Genomic DNA, 18847 nt, shown 5'->3' with positions numbered 1-18847 from the left:
CATCTCGAAGGGGTTGTACAACACCGTCGGCGCGATCGATGTGAGTCCTTCCTCCCCCCTTGCACCAGCTGTAATAGAGGTCGCGAGCTAATGACAGGAACGGCGGTTGGCAAACCCGGGACACACGCTGCCGGAACCTTGGGATGGGATCGCGGTCCAGCATTGCGCGGCAGTGCACGGCCTGTACTCGGGCGACTACCAGGCGGCGTACAATCATCAGAAGCAGGTGTGCCAGCTCTTCTTCCGATGGTTCCAGGACGCGAGTGCATGGGCGCTGCCGATCCTGTATCTACTATTGAACGACTTGCGGAGGTTCGCCTCTCTCGCGGATGAGCCGGGGTACGCGGCGGGAGGCGGACTGCCATCGCTGGAGGAGTGCTCTCGACTGGTGAGCAAGGCGTTCTCATTGTGCGCAACAGACCGGGTGAACAAGGGGCGAGAATCGCGCAGGAACGGAGCATACCACACGGCATGTCTTAGTATGAAGTGCTACTTCCGCGTCGGCAAGCCGAACCTGTGCAAGAACGTCGTGCGCGCCGTCACGAGCGACCCGAAGACGCCGCCTGTCGAGCAGGCCCCGATCGGAGACCAGGTCACCTGGCGCTTCTACATCGGCATGCTGGCGTTCCTGGCTGGCGAGGACGCGCGCGCCGCAACCGAGCTGGAGTGGGCCTTCCTCCACTGCCCCGCCTCGAGTAAGCGGAACCAGGAGCTGATCCTCACCTTCCTCATCCCGCTTCACCTGCTGCGCGGCAGTCTGCCGAGTGCGAAACTGCTGGCCCGCTTCCCGCGCCTGCAGGAGACATATGGCCCCTTCGTCGACGCCATCCGGACAGGCTCAGTCCAGGCATACGACGAGGCGCTGGAGCGCGCCCAGCCCCGCCTCGTGAGCATGAACACATACCTCGCCGTCGAGCGTGCGAGGGAGATCTGCCTCCGCACCCTATTCCGGAGAGCGTGGGCGGCAAGCGATCGTAACTCGCGCATTCCGATTAGCACGTTCCGCAAGGCGCTCGAGCTGCAGCGCGTAGAGGTCGACAATGACGAGGTCGAGTGCATGGTCGCCAATATGATCTTCCGTGGATTCATCAGGGGTTACATCTCGCATGAGAGGCAGACGATCGTCCTCGCCAAGACGAACGCCTTCCCTGCCCTCTCATCCATTCCCCGGTGACCGGGGATGAGGCAACGGCATAGGGGATATGTAGAAGAAGGTTAGATTGCTACATTGGGTTCTGGTCCATTATTGCATACATGTAAACTAGTGCAGGCGCTTGCATTTGACGTGAAGTCCACCGTCGAGTGCGGGTTGAATGTCACCCTTCCAGTGTGACCGACCATTATGCCGCGTATCACTCTTTCCGCAGATGTCAGTATTTAGTCAGTAGTAATCACCGTGTCCAAGGCTGAGGGGTATGCCATACATTGAGTTACTATGCTGATGATGAATTTACACGACCTGCGACGTTAGCTACGCAAAAGTTCGGACTGCTTAACTAACCTTAGGGGCCAGGGAGAGGATCTTGCTCCAGCGTCCGTTTCCGTCCGCGCCAGTCGCCTTCGCGAGCTCGGCGGCAACGACACCAGTGACACGTGTGCCGAGCATCTCGCCCTTGTTGTTCAGGAGAACGCAGGCGTTGTCGTCGAAGCTGCAAGTCAGCTACGTGCGGGAGCAGGAAAGCTGTCAAAGTGTCTACGACTTACCGGACAATTCGTCCGTCGGGACGCTGAAGCTCCTTCCTCGTGCGGACAACGACGGCGCGGCGGACGTCTCCGCGGCGCACCTTCTGAACGTTCGAGGCGGCAGAGATGTTCGAGATGGGCTTGGCTTTGTTCACGACACAGACGATCTCGTCACCTGAACGTCAGCTTATGCGGTCGTCATCAAAGCTCTCCACGGCATAGCTTCCCAAAGGCTCCAACAGCAGACATCGACTCTAGACCCAACCCTTCGTGCGTGAAGGCGGCGTCGTGAACCAGGTGACCTTCCTTACTCCTTTCGACGTTGAGTCCGCCTGGTGCCGGTCCCAGATAACCGCGAACCAGCTTGACGCTTCCTTCCGATGGACACCGTCTCTTGAGACCCATATATTCGGATTCGAAAGCCCTCGAGCACTCGGGAAGCCATGCATAGGTGCACTCACCGACAGTCGCCTTTCCGTCGGCATGTTGTCTCGTCTTGACCTTGAGGACGTTGATGCACTCGGCGATAACGGCGCCCGAGTTGTCGATGACCTGTATTTCCGTCAGCTTCTCATCACGCAACCAGCTACTCACGTTCATTCGTCCCTTGAGGCCGATCATGGTGGTGGATATGTGTTGTGACGAACTCCGGAACGCTCACTAGACCATCTTGGCGGCTCGACTTTTCGATGGACGATCGGAGGAACGGACGGAACCAAATTTCACACGCGGCAATCCTCATCACCCAGTTCCCCAGGCTGGCTGGTCGCGACTCTCCCACCGTACGCGACCTCGCCATTTACCAGGGCATCTGCGCCTGTCATCTTGATTCCGAACGCGTCTCGAACGTTTCGAACAACAACCATCCCAACAAAAGCGGCACCCTTCCCGCATCAGCGACACCTAATCGGCAGATTGTAGGGGAGCGAGCCCACACGCGAGCACTGGACACGATGCCGACAGCCGCCAGTGACAGCCGGCTGCAGTGGCCGAGGTCGGACGGCGACGAGTCGCGGTGGCCGACGGATCTTGTGCCCGGAGGCAAGTCATGGCACGAGAAGGCGAAGCCGTGAGTTTCTAAAGAGGTCGGAGGCATGACGAGATGGTCAGAATACCGGCGGGGACAGTTCTGCAGGTAGCCTACCTTGCATCCTTCACACTACACTCCGCCTTCCTCACGACACTGACGAAGATAGAGCGCACGAGGCTGATGACAGTCGCGACCACCCAAAGTTGATACTGTACCGGAAGAAAGTGGGTCAGCATCTTGCTCAGCACCTCGGCATCCCGGGTAAAGGTGAGTTTGCGACAGTATGGAAGGAAGTCTGACGGCAGACCACTGGATCGACATGCCCGAGGGCTACGGCATCTTCATTCACAAGAAGCCCCAGGAGAAGGATGGCAATGTGCGAGAGGACACCTACATGTTTGTGCGTATCGCTGCAGATTGTTTCCACTAGCGGTGGTACTAACACTGCAGGGCTCCACCAACATCGGTTCGAACCGCTTCCGCTCTCCGCAGGAGTTCATCCCTCACGCCGAGTGGCTCTTCGACACGTCGAAGCCGTTGAGCGACCACTCACAAGTACGCTACGGTTTTCAGGATGAGAGCTGACATCAGTGTGGATGCAAGTACAACAGCAGCAGCAAGCTCGCACAGGAGAGGAAGAGCGCCCAGGCGGCCAACAACGCTAAGCGCCCGAAGGGAGACGGACCGAATCCGAAGCGGCCAAAGTATGACGACCCGCTGGACACGATTGTGGCCGAGCGAGCGACGGATGCTCGGAGCCAACGGCGATTCCGTGAGTTGCTTGACATTCGCACACAGCTAACACGCAGGGAAAGGAGAACTTGTTTGGTTCAAGATCGACCCGATCAAGACGCCGAAGGGAAGCTCGCTTCCCGAGATCACGCACTGGCCAGGACTCATCGCCTCCCTCACGGAAAAGTCGGACGAAGACGGCTCATCGGCCAACAACTCGCTTGCGCTCGCCTGGTCTGCGGCTGGCGGCGTCGCCCCCGCTCATCTTCGTCGTCGCCGCACCTGGGAGCACTCGATTCGTCCTCTGGGCATGTTCAGCAACAGCCACGAAGTGAAGCGTGGCGTGAACGACGTTCTGCCGTGGTCTGCTGGCGTCGAGCTTCTCGGTGGCCCAGACGGCTGGCGCAAGCTGTTCGAGGAAGGCGACCGTGTTCTGCAGGAGGCTGCCGCCAAGGAGGCTAAGACGGATCCGCCAAAGAATGCCGATGAGCTTACGGGGGCGTTACTCGAGGAACGCTGGAAGAAGCGCTGGGGCGAACGGAAGCGGTTCGCCGACCTGGGCCAGAACTGGGACATGGCGGCGCTGCGTCTCACTGTCGCGATCAAGACGGCCGAGGTGAGCTTAACATGAACGACATCAGCTAACATCCAGAGCATAGCAAACTCGTGGTCCCAGACCGACAAGATCGAGGTACTGCCCGCCGGGTCGACATTGACGCCGGACGAGGTCGAGGCGCTCGAGAATCGGAGGAAGAACCTCTTCCAGGGTCTGTGGTTCCAGGGCGAGCGTATCTGGCTCGAGGACGTGGTGCGTTTGCGCAAGCGGCGAGCGGACCTTCCTGCGCAGCTGCGTGGAACAGCGTCTCCTGGTGCTGAGGGACGGGCTGTTTTCCTTCAAATTCGGTAAGTGTTACTCGTTGGACCCTTCTTGAGCTAACACTCAGTCTGATTGCGCTCGAGGCGTTCGCGGAGGAGGGCATGGAGGTCGACGCCTGGCGCTGTCTTCTGTACGGTGACCTGTACGAGCTCGCGCCGAAGGACTTTGTCGACACAGATCCGAGCACGTCGCCTGCGCCCGACTCGCTGAAGGACATCAAGGCGCCTCCCGGGTTCAAGTACCGCCGCCTGAACCCCGAGGGTTTCGAGGTGACAGTGGACGTGTTCGACCTCGCAGGCCGCTGCTACCCAGACCTGATGACCTCGGGGTGGTTCTCCGAGTACCCGCAGCCGGGCAAGGCGACGGCGGGCGAGAACACAAAGGCGCTCGCCGGCCTGCGCACTGAGAGCGTTACGCCCCCGGCCGACTGCGCATGGAAGGGTGAGCCGAACAGCTCCAGCGATCAAGCTGACAGAACAGAGGACTTGTACGTGATTGTGCGCGACGCGACGCAAGGCTTGGAGGCGCGCACACGCGAAGAGTACGCCAACAAGCTGGCGCGCGCCCTGGGCTGGGCCGAGCCGAAGCACGAGAACAAGAAGGCAGACGGTGTACAGAATGGGCACTGAGCGGGAAGAGGGGAAGAGAAGCTTGTAATCACCACACAACACATTTAGTTTAGATAATATGTCCATAGGTTCGGCATTTCGATGTATATTGCAGTCTGGACCACGTACGCAGCCGGAGGTTTGGAGTAGTGCATGAACAACAGGGTCTATGGAGTTGTAGTAGTGATACAGAAAAATTGCAAGAAATGGGGGAAATGGAGTGTCCTATGTGAAGATGCCGCTGTCTATCTATTGCTTCTGTCTGTCCGCGGTGAGCTGGATCTGTTCCGCACCGTCCCCGAAGGGGTGCTCGAGGCGATACTTGTCCCACTTCCTGAGCTCATCGCGCATCTTGCCAACGCGCTCGCTGACGCTGGGGTGCGAGTTGTTCCACAGCTTGAACAAGCTCCACCACGACCGCCTACGCTCCGTCTCGGACTGCATCTCGTCGAGCTGCGCGATCGAGCCCGCAAAGTCCTCCACGGCCTCTTTCGGGTCGTACCCGGCGATAGCGAGGAGTCTGCTGTCAGCTATCCGCCCGCCCGAAAGCTCCGAATCTCTGAAAGAGGAAAGTGACGTACCGGAGTGCTAAGAGGTCGGCCTCGTACTCGTGTTCCTTGTCGAAACCGACGAATTGCGACTTGCTCATTTCTTCGGTTGTCGTGCGGCCGACACTGGCGAGCGCGTCGTTTACGGTCGGCCCGAGGAAGATACTGCTTGTCAGCTGGGAGACAAAACCAGTCAGCTCCGCTTCCGCGAACTCACGTGAAGGGCCAGATGAAGGCGCGGATCATGTCCATGCTGAGACCAAGGACGGAGGGCCAGAGTACCTGTTGGTGCGAGAGGGTTTCGAGGTGGTGGCTGAGGAGGAGATGGGCCATCTCGTGTGCTAGCACGGTGGCAAGATGCAGGTCCTGCTTCTGGCTCGGCGTCGGGTGTGTCGGCTGCTGCGGCGGAGGGAGGAAGAGGCTCGCGAGCCAGCTGCGTTTTGGCGGCGGTGGAGGCGGGCTGCCATTGTGCGCCATGATATCGTCCAGCAGGCCAGTGTAGAGTACGATGCCGCCTGCGCCGTTCGCGCCAAAGCCGTACGAGAATGCGTTCTTCTCGGGGCTCTCCATCAGCATCAAGCTGTAAGGCGGGCCGAGCTCGAAGTGCTCCTGGCCCGACTTGTCGCCTCCCGGCAGAGCCGCGTGCAGCCGTGCACTGGCGCGTGCGCGTGGAAGGAGGGGATACTCTGGTGGCGGTGGCCACGTTGCCTCCTTTCCCTTCGGAGCCGACGTGTCGCCCTGCGTGACGCGGAAGACCTCGGCAACGCACTCGTTCTCTAGGTGGCGGAGCGTGCGCTGAGCCCAGCCCCATCGCCAGTCGTTCAACGGGAGGATCGGCGGTGCCGGCGCCTCCGGCGTGGTCAAGAGGGCGATCACGCTCTTGAACCAGTTCGCACCCTCGAGCGACGTCGAGACCGCCTCCTCGTCCTCGGGCGTCAGGAGGATCAGCCGCCACCGCCCGGTGAGCGGCACGCGCTCCAGGCCAGTCAGCCACACGAGGCACAATAGCAGAATCGGAATGCCGATCAGCGTTGCGACGACAAGTCGCGAATTTCGCAGCTGGTCTTTGAACAGTCGAAGAGAGCAGTAGTATCGACGAAGAGCTTCGACCTGCTGTTGCTCCTCTGGCTTCAGATCACTGTACGACCGTTTCGACGCAGGCGGTAGAGGAGGGAGGAAGAAGCCAACCCATTTGAGTTTGTACTCTTCTGCTCGCTTCTGCGCTTGAGGCTCGCTCTTGCCGTCTCCAATCTTGCGTTTCCAACTCCGAGGCATGGGTGCACTATAGGCAACACGGCCGTTCGGTAGAACATAACCCCCGTGCTCATCCTGCGGTGAGTTGACGAGGAAAGGCACCTCCTGCGGTTTTACGCGGATCGGACGCTCATCCTCGCACCACATCTTCCAGAACTCCTCTGCATCGTGCGTCGCGTCCGGGACTCGCTTGTCCTTCTCGAGCCATGTCACACCGCGTGCCATGCGGAGCGTTGCCAAGGTGCCGATTGGAAAGAACGAGATAAGGACCCGTGACAGGCCAGTCGCAAGACCGAGGATTGTTGTGCCCTGATCGCGACTGTCAGCAATGATATCTCCTTTCCGAACCAGCACGACTCACTTTGAAGAAGACGCCTAGTGCAGGAAGTAGCGGAAGCGCCTCACGTCGCGCCGTTGCGTGAAAGCCTCTTGCGCTGCTCGGCTGCCGGTGTATTCGTGCGGCATCGAGCGGGGACGTTTTGGCTATTCGCGAGACGTTGAGTCCCTGACCCAGTGACCGCGAAGCGCATGCATGCGAGCGCAACGGGCTATCCCATCGCTGCTTCCCCTTGCTAGCGTTCAGTAGCAAGCTCCTGGTAACCGTAGGCGTTGTTGAGAAGCTGCGTTGAGCCGCCTGCAGTCGGGTGTCAGCTGGCGAGGAAGACGCGTGAGCGTTTCGGCACACTGTAGTGACACAACGTCGAGTGTGCAGGGTGCGAGCGGACAAGAGAAGATGCGGGACGCATGTCGATCTGAGAGCGGAGGGGACGAAGGACATGGTGTGCTACCGGAGGACTCAAAGCATGGTGAGTCGCCGATGGGGGATGGATGAGAGGATAGGGGAGGAAGACAAACAAGATGCCGGGGCGATGGGTGATGCATGCCGAACTGCTGGACTGAAATCGGCAGGATGGAGGTGGAGGTCCAGTGAGCAGTCGGCATGACGATTACTCTCCGGTGGCCATGCTGCTTGCTGAGGTGATGATTCTGGCCCAGGGGCTTGAGGGCCAAGGGAGGGAAGGCATGAGAGCCAGGAGCGCGCGCGTCTGCGATGTGGATGGAGGGCCGGTGCTCACCGTGGCTGGGTATGGCTGGGGGTATGCGCTGCGATACTGAGACTGCAGGGGAAACACGGTCGCTAAGGGTCTCATTTACGTTAGACTTGGGCACACTCTAATCTCCCCAGGCACGCTGTAATGGAGATCTTGGACCGACTATAGAAATCTGGCCTACAGTGCGTCAGGCACGGTAACCTCATTTGGCACCGGGTCGCACATCTGGCAGCGGTGGCCGCATCTGACCGCCAGACCGCGGACCCGCTCCTGAGGGCCATAGCAACTTCGTCATTTCTTGTCATTGCACCGCGCACCGCGTTGCCTTGTCTTGCGTTCGGCTCGTCTCGCACTCTCAAGACATCTTTGACACCTCCGTCTCCTTCTCCGCCTCCCCTTCTCCCTCTCCCCCCTTTTCCTTCTTCTTCTCATCCATCCATTTCACGTCTCCCCTCCTCTTAAGAGCATCCACCACGGCGGTCCTTCCCATCCTTCCCCATTCCCAACACGACACCTTCCTTTCGAGACGACCCTCCTCGAGCTTAACCCACTTCTCCACCGACCTCACACACCACCCGCCGTCCGATGTCGTATTAGAACCCACCTGTGAACACCATGTCTCTGAACCGCTCGACGGGCCCAACGCAAGACCTCTCCTTCGCGGACCAGCAGGAGCTACTGGCATTCATCGACAAGCGCAACTGGTTTGAAGGGAAGCTCGAGGTACGTTCACACGCCAAGCACCACCAAGCATCCGTCAGGGAGAACCGTCTGGCTCACTGATGCTCAGTCACTCAAGGCATTGCCTCGCGTCTATCCCTTTGTGCATCCATACCTCGTCGCCGACTCCAAGAGCACCTCTGGCTACGTGCGTGCAGGCGCCGACAAATCCGAATGGCGGCTACCCGATCGTGCGCAACTCGCAGCATGGCAGAACGAGAGAAACGCGCTCGAGGATGAGGTCAACCGGTTCGACGACGGCGACATGGAGCGCATGAAGCAGAAGACACGAGGTACGTCGCATCAACAGCCTCACAGATCGCCGGGAACTGACACAGCAGTTCTGACGCGTATGCCTCTCACTCAGCCATCGACAGATCTCGTCGAGGTTACCCTGGAGCTCATCGTTATCATCGACCACCTCCACACTCTGCTGCGTGACAGAGAAGCGCTTCTCGAGCTCACCGCGTTGAGACTGCAGTGGGACGACTTGCGATTTGAAGCGACCCGCGAGTCAGCCAGTGTCAAGTTCGACATCGATCATGTGGTGGAAGTGGCCCAAGCGTGGATGCCGGGCGCTCCGGCGCTCGACAGCCGTTCGAACCTCAAGGCCCCCGTCCCATCGAAAGCATCATCATCATCGCAGGGATCATCATTAACCGACGCCCTGCTCCAGACCCCTGCTGGATCGAATGCCGCTGTGGGCGTGAGCCCCATGAGGCAGCTGACCCCATCGCCTGTGCGCAGCGCCTCAAAGTCGGCTCTCCACATCTCGATCCTGCGGTCTCAGCTCGTGGGTCTTCAAACACGACATCGCAACTATGCTTTCAACCTCGTCAAGCGGGCAAGCACCGTTCTTGACAGAATGATCGATGCGGCTGGTCGAATGAAGGAGCTCGGAGGAATCGAGGGGCCGATGGAGGACGAGGCCAACCGGCGGAAAGGTGCAGTGCCAGAAGCGTTTATCGAAATCCAGGAATCACTGGAGGAAGATGCGAAGGACATCGGAGAGCGTGTGACTTGGTGCTCTCTGTTTGAAGGGCAGTCGAAGAAGGCTCACGAGTACTACGTCGCCTGTAACCATTCTCGCCATCTCGCCGGCCAGTTCTTGACCAAGATCGAGCTCGCCCTGGCGGAACCTGCCTCGAGTTTCACGCATGCCGAACTGAACCAACTGTTTAAGGAAGCCTCAGACATTCTTCCGGCAGAAATCGACGACACATTCCCTCGACCGACCCATGCTTCCTTCCCTACCAAAGACCAGCATAACAAGGACATTGAGAGCGTGTTACGGGCAGTCCGAAAAGAAGCGCAGGATGAGCTGGACATCGCCAGGAAGGCCCTTACATTTTACAGCTCGCTTTTGAAAGCGCGGGAATCACTACAAGCGCAGCAAAATAGAGTCAAGACTCTTCGTCACCAACTGCATCAGACGCTTCTCAGGTTCGAGCAGGGGGTTGCCGATGCGCCTCGGCCATCTCTGGAGGACGTCGCCAGGAACGGTGAAACTCATGCCGGCTGGCTGGCGGCAGTGCCAGACTGGATCGACAGCGGGGACTTGCTGGTGCGAGCAGCGTCCGATACCCAAGAGGCTACGACGTTGGCTCTGATGCAGTACCGCAAGGCCTTGCAGCCTCCGATGGCCGTCAAGAAGCTCGCACCTGACACTGGTGTTCCGGATGATCTTGGAACCATCGTGAATGATGACGCGTCCGACCTCATAGACGTCGCTCGACGGTGTGCCAACCTCGCGAGCAGCGTCAAGACCGACCACGAAGCGCTCCCTATCATTCTCGGCGTCCGAAGAGACAACTCTGACGTTTCAAGCGACGTGGAGGAGCTGAGGAAGAAGCTTATCGGAGCTGTCAATCGGGCAGCGTGGTCGTCCCGCACTTCTGTGTCTGCCAAATATGAGGATCTGGATGACGAACTTCAGACGATAGTTCGACAAGCTGAAGGTGCTGGAGAAGAACTCTCAAGGCTCGAGGCAATCATCGGCAACCGTCTACCTGTCACCATGCCGCTGAAAGAGGCATCGACGGCGAACCTGGAGGGCATCGATGCTGCGCGACGCGATCTGGGCATTCTTTCAAGGGTCACGCGCCAGGCGAAAGCTGTGGCTTCCGTCAGCAGTGAGGCGGCTGAGCACCTCGTGACGCTCGATTCAGCTCGGGATGCGATTTCAGCATCAAACGACAGTATCAACGACGCCCTCGACAACATCGCAAACATCAAGATCATCGTCACTGAATGGAGTGATGGGATCGCCAGGCGCGTTCCACTCGTCTCTGGCAACTCATCTGGCTTTGCCACTCCTCGCCGGCCCTCGTCGGGCCCGTTGACGCCTCCATTAACACCTGTCGGAACAGAACGCGACTTTGATGTGGACGAGACAACAATGATCGATCTCGAAATGCTCGATGACAGTGTCCGATCCGAGATCAACCGACAATCGTCACGCGTCACAGCTGCCTTGACTCATCTGCTCGCAGCTTCTGAGGAGATCGCGTTCAAGTGCTGGACGGGACCCGTGAAGGATGCTACCGCAACCCTATCAACCCACTCGGCTACTCTGCGGGGCGTAATCGACTCGCTCCGAGGAGAGGTTGCCGGAGCTCGCAACGCCGACGAAGATGCCGTTTTGGATCTTGCCAAGGAGATTCAAAGCTCTGCCCTCGGCAAGCTGACGGATCCTACAAAGGACGTCCAGGAGGCGATTGGCGATCTCAATGAGGCCTTGAGTGCAGACGCTCATAGCAGTGTCAACATTCAGCGGGCTGCCGATGTCTTCTCCTCTGCCGACGATGCCCGCGAAGAGGGTCTCAATGCCATTGCTGCCGCTGAGGAGCTGCGCACGGAGGTCGATCAGTTTGTCCTTGAGAGCGAGTTGGCAGCTGAGACCCGCGCGAATGCCGCCGCTGCACCCGCTCCGGAGGCTCCTTCGACCCCCAAGCTCAACACGAGCCAGACCCGTAACATCAAGGCTTTGTCCGACAAGCTCGGTGCTCTAGAGCTGGAGGCTATCGTCCATCCCACGCCTGAGTCGCTGAAGAAGACTCCAAAGCATCGCCGCCTTCCCAGCACCCATGTTGCAAAGTCTCTGACGGCAACGTTTGCCTCGATCTCGAACAATGCTCGAGCGCTGGCGAAGAAGGATCCGAATCAGAGTCCGGACATGGCCCGTCTGCTGGACGAGGTCAACCGCCAAGGAGCGCTAGTCCCCGACCTCGGGGGCCTAGCGTCCGTCGGAGACGCCGTCGCTGCCTGTGACAAGGCGTTTAGCAAACTTCTCGATGGCCTGGATTCGGGAAACGCCTCGACGTGCAAGAAGCTGAGAGACGAAGCCGCTTCCGCGGTCAAGGCGCTGCACGCTGTGTCTGAGCCTCACGCCAGTGACATCCGAGTCAAGACGGAGAGGCAGCGCATTGCCCGCGCATGGGCCGATCTGCGCGGAATGGCCGATGGCGAGGCAGCGCCACCGGGTGCGATATCGTCGTCTGTGGTGTCCTCTTCCGTCGTTGACTCTGACAGCACTGCGCGGACTCCGGAGCCAGGGTTGGCCCGAAGGCGTGTCTCCTCCGCATCGCGCAGCACGTACTCCTTCGCCAGCACCGGTCCCGGTCCGTCGTCAAGGGCGCACTCCATCCGCAGTAGATTTGCGTCTGGTGGAGCTCCGTCGCCCCGTCCTCAAGAGTCACCGGCACCCCGCCGGGCACGCAAGAGCGCACCGCCAATTCCCTCGCCTAGTCCTGCCCGGTCCAGGATCACTACGACTGTGCCTCAGCCCTTCCGTCTGTCTCGCTCTAACAGCGGCTCCTCGTTAGCAGCTGTTGAACAGGGCCAGGACAAGGTCTATGAGCGGCCACCACGCCGACCACGCAAGTCTCTGGCTCCTGGGCCCCGGCCAAAGCCCGCTCCTCGAAACATCAACAAGCTAGACGCTGCCGTGCGGCAGGTCCTCGACACCCTCGATGTCAACATCTCTGTCGTCGCTGCGGGCGATAAGGACTCGGACAAGTGGCACGACGAATCGGGCCGATACTGGATCGGCACGGGACCGAAAGCGCGGCTATGTTTCTGCCGTATCCTTCGATCGCGCACGGTCATGGTCCGTGTCGGTGGTGGATGGGTCGAGCTCGGGCGCTACCTCATTGACCGATGTGCGGATCAGCTCGGCGACGTGCCCGAACTACCAGAAGTAGAGGAACCTCAAACTCCCAGCCGCGTCACGGACCTGAGCACGTCGCCCATCGCGCTCACGTCCTCCTCCCTCTCCGCAGCAAGGCGATACCGCACCTTCTCCTCGGCGCGCTCGACCGTCTCGTCCTCGATCTCAGGCATCTCCGGGCGCGACATCCGCACCCCGAGTCGGCCCCGCGCCTCCTTACCCCTCTTCAGCTCCGAGCTGGGGCTGGGCGCGCCCAGTCCCGAGACGCCCAGGCGGGTTAGTGCCCCGCTGAGCCACACGACGCCGGAGAGTCTCGGCGCAGGCCTTCCCGGCGGGCCGGGCAGTCCCCTCGTCCCGATCCGCAAGGCGAGTGAGTCGCCGAGTGTCCGGAACAAGGAGAGGGAGCAGTTATCCAATCTGCCAGGCTTGGGCGCTTAGGGAGCATAGCAAGCCTCGAGCGAGCCCGGGATCCAGGTCTTCTCAGCCGCTGAAAATGATTTCGACGTGGTGTGCGGCGTCAGTCCTGCCCGCTCCGTACGCTCTGCCCGGTGCGTAAGCGTCCGCACGCTGTACTCGCCTGAGCCAAGACGCCCCTTCCTCACCCCGTGAACCCATGACCACCAGGCGCGCCAACGAGCCACCTCACCCTTGTCAACTACAACTCTTACCCCACAACTGCCCCCTCACCAGCATCCACATGTCCCAGCATGCCGCATGTCCGTTGTCATAGTCAATGTCTTCCGAGTCTCCCTTAGTCGTGATGTGTGGCGATACAGCAGCGAGTGGCGGTCTCCAACACGAAGCCGCGATACCGATCCCGAGCTGCAACAACACCCGGACGGAATGAGTACCGCGTACCACGCCCGCGTCCGAGTTTTAGTCTGAAGTGCAACCAAGTCCCGAGCCAGTCAAGTTGTCGATAGTATACTGTCGAAATGTATCTTGCATTGTAATACAACAAAGAACTACTACAACTAGAATAACTTGAGAGAGCATAGAGTATATGGCATTGTTCGTCGGTCCAGTAAGAGATCGACGTTAAGTGAGGTTGGTTGATGAACAAATTGAAAACAAAAGTCGAACAGTCGAACAGTAGCAGCCTGCATAGTCGCTTGCGACGAGGCCTTACTGCTGTTCGAAGGGGCATTATAGTGTCTGCTTGGCAACGGGCCCAGGCGTAGTATATCGGGGGTATTGTGGATGTCGCGGTATTGGAATACTGGGTAAAAGGGTGACCAGCAACAGGTTGGGTCGATGGGTAGCCCCGGCGCTCTCCTCCCCTTCTTCTCTCCTCTCCTCCTCTCTTCTCTCTCGCTCCTCTCCTGCCTCCCCTGCTCCTCCTCCGATTCCGTCCGGCAGCCCAAGCTCAGTAGCTATAGTCGCTCTCGCGACTGGAGCGACGGCGCGGCGTGCGCGGCATCCAGCTCCTTGTATTCCGGGCGAGAAGGCAGGCGACGACACGGTCGTCCTCATTCTCGCCCTGGACGGGGGGACTCGGACTACGTGCCGAGCTGGTGCTGTGGCGGCCCTTGCTGTGCTTGTGATTCCGCGAGGTCGACTGGGCGGACTGGAACATTCCCTGCTCGCCACTTGATTGTGGACTCCGAGCATATCGCGAAGGAAGCGAAGGAACGGGATACGAGGAGAGCTCGTCTGATGGAGAGGACTGGGACGACGAAGGCAGCGATTCGGGCTCGTCCGTCAGGTCCTCGGAGAGCTCGACGGGCTTGGCTGCCGCGGCCTGCTTGGCCTCGGCGTCGTCCAGGATCGAAACGAACATGACCCAGCCGCGCTGCAGGTCGTCGGTCGAGTGCTCGAGGTCGCGCAGCTCGGATCCGGACCAGTGCTTGCGGGAGGACAGGTAGTCGTCCCACGCCGTCAGAGCGCTGAAGCCGTGTCCGTGGATATCACAGATGATCTTGCGCTGGGGGGTGTCAGCTTAAGTTCGTGATTATGGGGAATGAGGACGCAAAGAGGGGGCGTTCATTAGCCACGACGCCACTTTGCCACCCGAGCATGATGCGGCGCAACTCGGCGGTATCCTCCCCCCAACTGTTTCGAGATAACGAAGCATGGGGAATGTACCGCGAGCTAGCCCACTTGCAGTCGGCGACGATGAGATGCCCGCCACCGCAAATACAGACGGCAGCGTCGCCGGTTTCATAGCTCTGGCACAGTGAAGAACCGATAGCCGTGCTTCCGAAACGCGGCCCACGCTAGACACACGCTATGTCGCACTAGCGCACCAGGTTGCATCACGCGAGCCGCGCAATATCGTAACCGGCAGTTGGCCTGCATGGGCCAGCAGCGAAGGCGAGCAGCATAGGCCATATGCAGGTGGATCGATGACAAATGGAGACAGACTCGTCGGAAGGTATGCGGGGGATAGAGGGCGGATTGTGCGGCAAGGCCACCAGAAGCCAGGGAAGCGAAGAACCAACTCACCTTGAGAGCTTCAATATCACTGTTGACTTGCTCTTGTTGCACGTCAAGAGTGCGGTGGACGCGAGAGCGCACCTTCAGGATGCGATCGCGAGACCATTGTCGAACCGGCGCAATGACGTTTGACATGCTTCGCGAGCATGCCTTCGGAGCGCTTCCTGTACCGTCGTACAGATCCCGGAGCAGAATGAGACGCTCAGCCTGCGAGTCAGTAATGAGTCGCGGGTGACTGTGTCGCGCTATTGTCCTAGTCCCATCCCCTTAGTTTGCCATGGACTGTCACGATCGACGGCCATCGGTCCATGCCCAAGTCATTCCATTGTCTTGCTTACATGCGGGCGTTGCCGCTGACGCTGGATACGCCGATGCGCCGACACGCCTGCCATGCATGGCCACAGGCAGCTAGCCCGCTTGCAGGTGATAGAGCCTGGAATCGGCACACACCAGCGCCGAACACGGGATGCACACACGCACACCGCCACATTGAGGGCAGAGGGACAAGGGCACGAGCACAGACAAGGGGCGCGCCAGCACAACAATGGAGATCAACTCACCTTATACCGGTTGAAGGCTCTGTTGCCGAGGGCCTGCAGCTTCTCGAGTTCGTAAACCGTCTCGAGCGAATACATCGCCACCTTAATGTCAGTAGTGTTTCTTGGGATGTTTAGGGTTTGTCACCCTGCGTTGCGCGTCATGCCAACACCCTTGGTCGGTCATGTTGTGGCCGGTTCGCGGCTGAACAATAACCCATCACCACACCGCGTGCATGCCAGTTGGCAGTCTGCCTCGTGTTTGGTTATGTCACACTGGTTGTGCCGTCCAGTCCATGCACACAAGGCTGCCACAACGTTTGCCACGCCCATGCACTTGCCCAACCTGGGGACTGGGTCGAAGCCGCGGCAGGGAAGACGGTGGGGAACTCACCTCATCAGTGGGCCAGTACACGCCGCAATTCGGGCAGTAATTCCGGACAGATCCGTCGGGACCGTAGGCATCATCCGCCGCCAGCTTGTGATGGAGTAGGGGCGGGGAGGTCGGGGGTGTGGGGGTCAACCATCTCGTCAGCTTGCTGAAAGACGTTGACAGGGTCGTCAATGTCGCAGTCATGTCGCCCAGGCACTTGGTACAGCGGCAGCAGATGAACTGATGGTAAGGGTGCTGATCAGGCGGTCGCGTGAGAGGGGCGAAGAAGTGACTTCGAATCGTGTATCCTGAAAGTCGAGGTCGATCTGATCGCTGACTGACGCACTCGAGTCTCGGACTGTTGATCGTCGTGAGCGTTGAGAATGGGAGGAGGTGTCGGCTGAAGCAGACGTAGATCGGTGGGTCGAGGAGGAAGATCAGCGGCGGAGGGAAGGCCAGCTGCGGTGGTGGTAATAAAGGACAAGAGTGGTGAGGGGTGTGAGGCGACACAAGTCTGGAGAGTGTCGTGTGCGTGCGCACTCGACACGACGGGGTGGTGATGAGAGAAAGAACAAAGCAATGTCGGCGAGCGACTTGCTTTAACGCGGGAGTGCGTTGTAAGCGCTGTGAGCGGATGAGCAGCGAAGTGGATGCTAGTGCAGTACATAGCGTGTGCTGGATGCGCGCGTGCACCGACTGCGACTGCGAACCAGGGCTGGGTTGGCCGGCGAGGCTACCGCCGGCTATGCGGAGCATACAGAAACGAGCAAGGCCCAGAGCTCCAGAGTTCGCGCCACCCTGACAAAGTCCTGAACCGTCCTGAGCGGTCAATGAGGATCCTTGCGGGCCCTGAGCTGGAAGCTGGAGCCTGGCTGCATCTGGCTGATCTGGCTGTGTGCCGGGTGGCGACAGTTGACCCAAACTGGCTAATGGACGCAAGGCCCGGCCCGGGTCGATTCGATCCGTCGTCAGCGTCGCGACAGGCGAGATCAGGCTATCGATGCTAGGCTGGTTGACTGGACTTGCATCCTCTGGCGGAGTGCTCCGCCCGCAGTCGTTTGCACCGCGTTGGATGCTGAGACACACTACTCTGACCGGCAACCTGCTGTGATCATGCGTCACCCATTCACCCGTCGCACCGTTGCCTAACGGCCCATTACAGCATACCGCACACCTCAGGCCGTGTGCCCTAGTGCAGTTCGCCTTCCCTCCTGCGATCCTGCATCGGTCTAACCTCGCTCGTCATTGTTGTCATACGAAACCGCGACGCCTGGCGGCTCTTATCCCGACCTAATGCGCTTTGTATAGCTCGTGCTACACGCGGTTCCAAAACACATTATATCGAAATGAGGGAATCACAGCCTCTTCGCGTCCCATTAGAGTAGCGATAGCCTTCACCAGATCACCATTCATGACGCCGCCGCGCGGTGAGCATAGCGGACGCCGTTAGTCCGATCCGGGCGATTCGCCTGCTCGCCTCGCATATCTTGTGATGCGCATGACATTCAGCCGACGTGAGCGCGTGATGCATGTCATACATGCCACGCGCTTCGCTCGATCTGGCTATAGCGGTCAGTTGATGATGTAGTCTCCTGCTTGCGGCGCTTCATTAACGAGATGCTCGACCGGCGCAGGCTGAATTGGCGATATTAACGAGAGGCTTACGGTGGTACCGAGCGTGCACCACTTGAGACAACGCCAGAGCGCACGGAGGTATGAGTGACACCACTCTTCCCATTGACGCAAGCAATGTACCAGTACAGCGGTTCACAGGCTACAGCGATCAAGTGCGGTATGCGCCAGTGCGCCAGTGGTGTTGGTGGTGCACAGCCGCCCGCATGACCATCTCACCTGGCCAAACCCACCACCCAAGCGATAGTGCACTGCAGTGAGGCGCCGAGAGGGTTTTGGCGCAACCACCTGTCTCACCCACTGATACAGCGCCACCCCATCGGCGCGCATCGGCGGCACTCACGGCCCCGCCACTCCGTCCTTGCGTCCTTGTGTCCTTGCGCGCGCCAACTGCAGATCCCGATGAGTAAGGTCTGGGAGTGTGTGTCTCAGAGCCCCAGTCTCACGAGTTGATGTCTCGGTGCTGTGCCTATGTAGGTACCTATGTGCCTTGGTGTGTCTCCGACTGCTATGTGCCTTGGTGTGTCTCCGACTGGTGCAGAGGGCGCTGATCTGCCCGCCGCGACCGTTAGTCTCATGCCATGGCTGCTGCATTTCCCCCGGTTCATCCTACACCAACATATCTCCCGGAGCTCCCGATCTCCTGCGAGCCCACAAAGTGGTCCCGCATCTCGTACATCGCGTACAGTCAGGTAGGCTGACCGCTCCGACCGAGCAGTAGTCGGCGAAGCGGCCCGTACTCCGATCCCGCCAGTGGGATCTTATACGCAGATCGGTCCTAGTAGCCAGCTCTCGAGAGCTCAGACTCGAAGATCTGGCTAGCGATTGGCGGTTCTTCTACAAGGGGCCAAGGACGGTTTCCTAATCTGCTGCGCATACGACTCCCGCCATAATGCCGGCGACAGTGAGCATAATCTAAACGGAGCAGCAAGGGTATCTCGGCAGGCCGCGCCTTCGTGCATGTTGAATGACAATCATGCATGCTCCTTACTGCCTTTCTCGAAGCTTGATGCCCCGTTGGCCCATGTGGTTTCACTACGTATACCCCTCCGAACCTTGTGTCTAATGGCTTAACGTTCAAATCTGACACGAGGGCCCATCACTGTTGCGTGAGGGGCGAACGTGCAAGTGGCTCGGCAGCGGTCGTCGGCATGGAGGTGAGCCCCGAGAATGTGTCGGACCCTCGGACTGAGGGTCA

At 59.5% G+C, this 18847-nt stretch overlaps 6 protein-coding genes across 6 annotated transcripts; 3 read left to right on the top strand and 3 right to left on the bottom strand.

The window, feature by feature from the left end:
* Positions 1-481: 481 nt before the first annotated feature.
* Positions 482-1174, top strand: A1Q1_06441 (adaptation to pheromone during conjugation with cellular fusion-related protein; the record flags this gene model as incomplete). The annotated part of the gene is made up of 1 exon (XM_014321555.1): positions 482-1174. One exon carries the CDS (start codon positions 482-484, stop codon positions 1172-1174), a length of 693 nt encoding a protein of 230 aa, XP_014177030.1.
* A 276-nt stretch (positions 1175-1450) lies between these two features.
* A1Q1_06440 (60s ribosomal protein l38 (yml38)) lies at positions 1451-2304 on the bottom strand (the record flags this gene model as incomplete). Its single annotated transcript, XM_014321554.1, has 5 exons — positions 1451-1459; positions 1502-1649; positions 1705-1858; positions 1995-2235; positions 2278-2304. 5 exons carry the CDS (start codon positions 2302-2304, stop codon positions 1451-1453), a joined length of 579 nt encoding a protein of 192 aa, XP_014177029.1.
* A 692-nt stretch (positions 2305-2996) lies between these two features.
* Positions 2997-4951, top strand: A1Q1_06439 (uncharacterized protein; the record flags this gene model as incomplete). The annotated part of the gene is made up of 6 exons (XM_014321553.1): positions 2997-3113; positions 3164-3268; positions 3317-3485; positions 3529-4061; positions 4122-4348; positions 4390-4951. The coding sequence occupies 6 exons, from the start codon at positions 2997-2999 to the stop codon at positions 4949-4951; spliced, it is 1713 nt and encodes a 570-aa protein (XP_014177028.1).
* A 228-nt stretch (positions 4952-5179) lies between these two features.
* A1Q1_06438 (putative metalloendopeptidase protein) lies at positions 5180-7510 on the bottom strand (the record flags this gene model as incomplete). Its single annotated transcript, XM_014321552.1, has 4 exons — positions 5180-5453; positions 5512-5643; positions 5696-7041; positions 7094-7510. 4 exons carry the CDS (start codon positions 7508-7510, stop codon positions 5180-5182), a joined length of 2169 nt encoding a protein of 722 aa, XP_014177027.1.
* An 889-nt stretch (positions 7511-8399) lies between these two features.
* A1Q1_06437 (uncharacterized protein) lies at positions 8400-13110 on the top strand (the record flags this gene model as incomplete). Its single annotated transcript, XM_014321551.1, has 3 exons — positions 8400-8507; positions 8575-8797; positions 8846-13110. 3 exons carry the CDS (start codon positions 8400-8402, stop codon positions 13108-13110), a joined length of 4596 nt encoding a protein of 1531 aa, XP_014177026.1.
* Positions 13111-14038: 928 nt separating this feature from the next.
* A1Q1_06436 (uncharacterized protein) lies at positions 14039-15743 on the bottom strand (the record flags this gene model as incomplete). The annotated part of the gene is made up of 3 exons (XM_014321550.1): positions 14039-14596; positions 15118-15315; positions 15669-15743. The coding sequence occupies 3 exons, from the start codon at positions 15741-15743 to the stop codon at positions 14039-14041; spliced, it is 831 nt and encodes a 276-aa protein (XP_014177025.1).
* Between the last annotated feature and the right edge of the window lie 3104 nt (positions 15744-18847).

The sequence above is a fragment of the Trichosporon asahii genome (genome assembly GCF_000293215.1).
Source record: "Trichosporon asahii var. asahii CBS 2479 unplaced genomic scaffold scaffold00075, whole genome shotgun sequence".
In the NCBI taxonomy this organism is placed as follows: Eukaryota; Fungi; Basidiomycota; class Tremellomycetes; order Trichosporonales; family Trichosporonaceae; genus Trichosporon; species Trichosporon asahii.
Note: the sequence above shows the minus strand (reverse complement) of the source record. Positions and strands in the feature narration are given on the sequence as shown.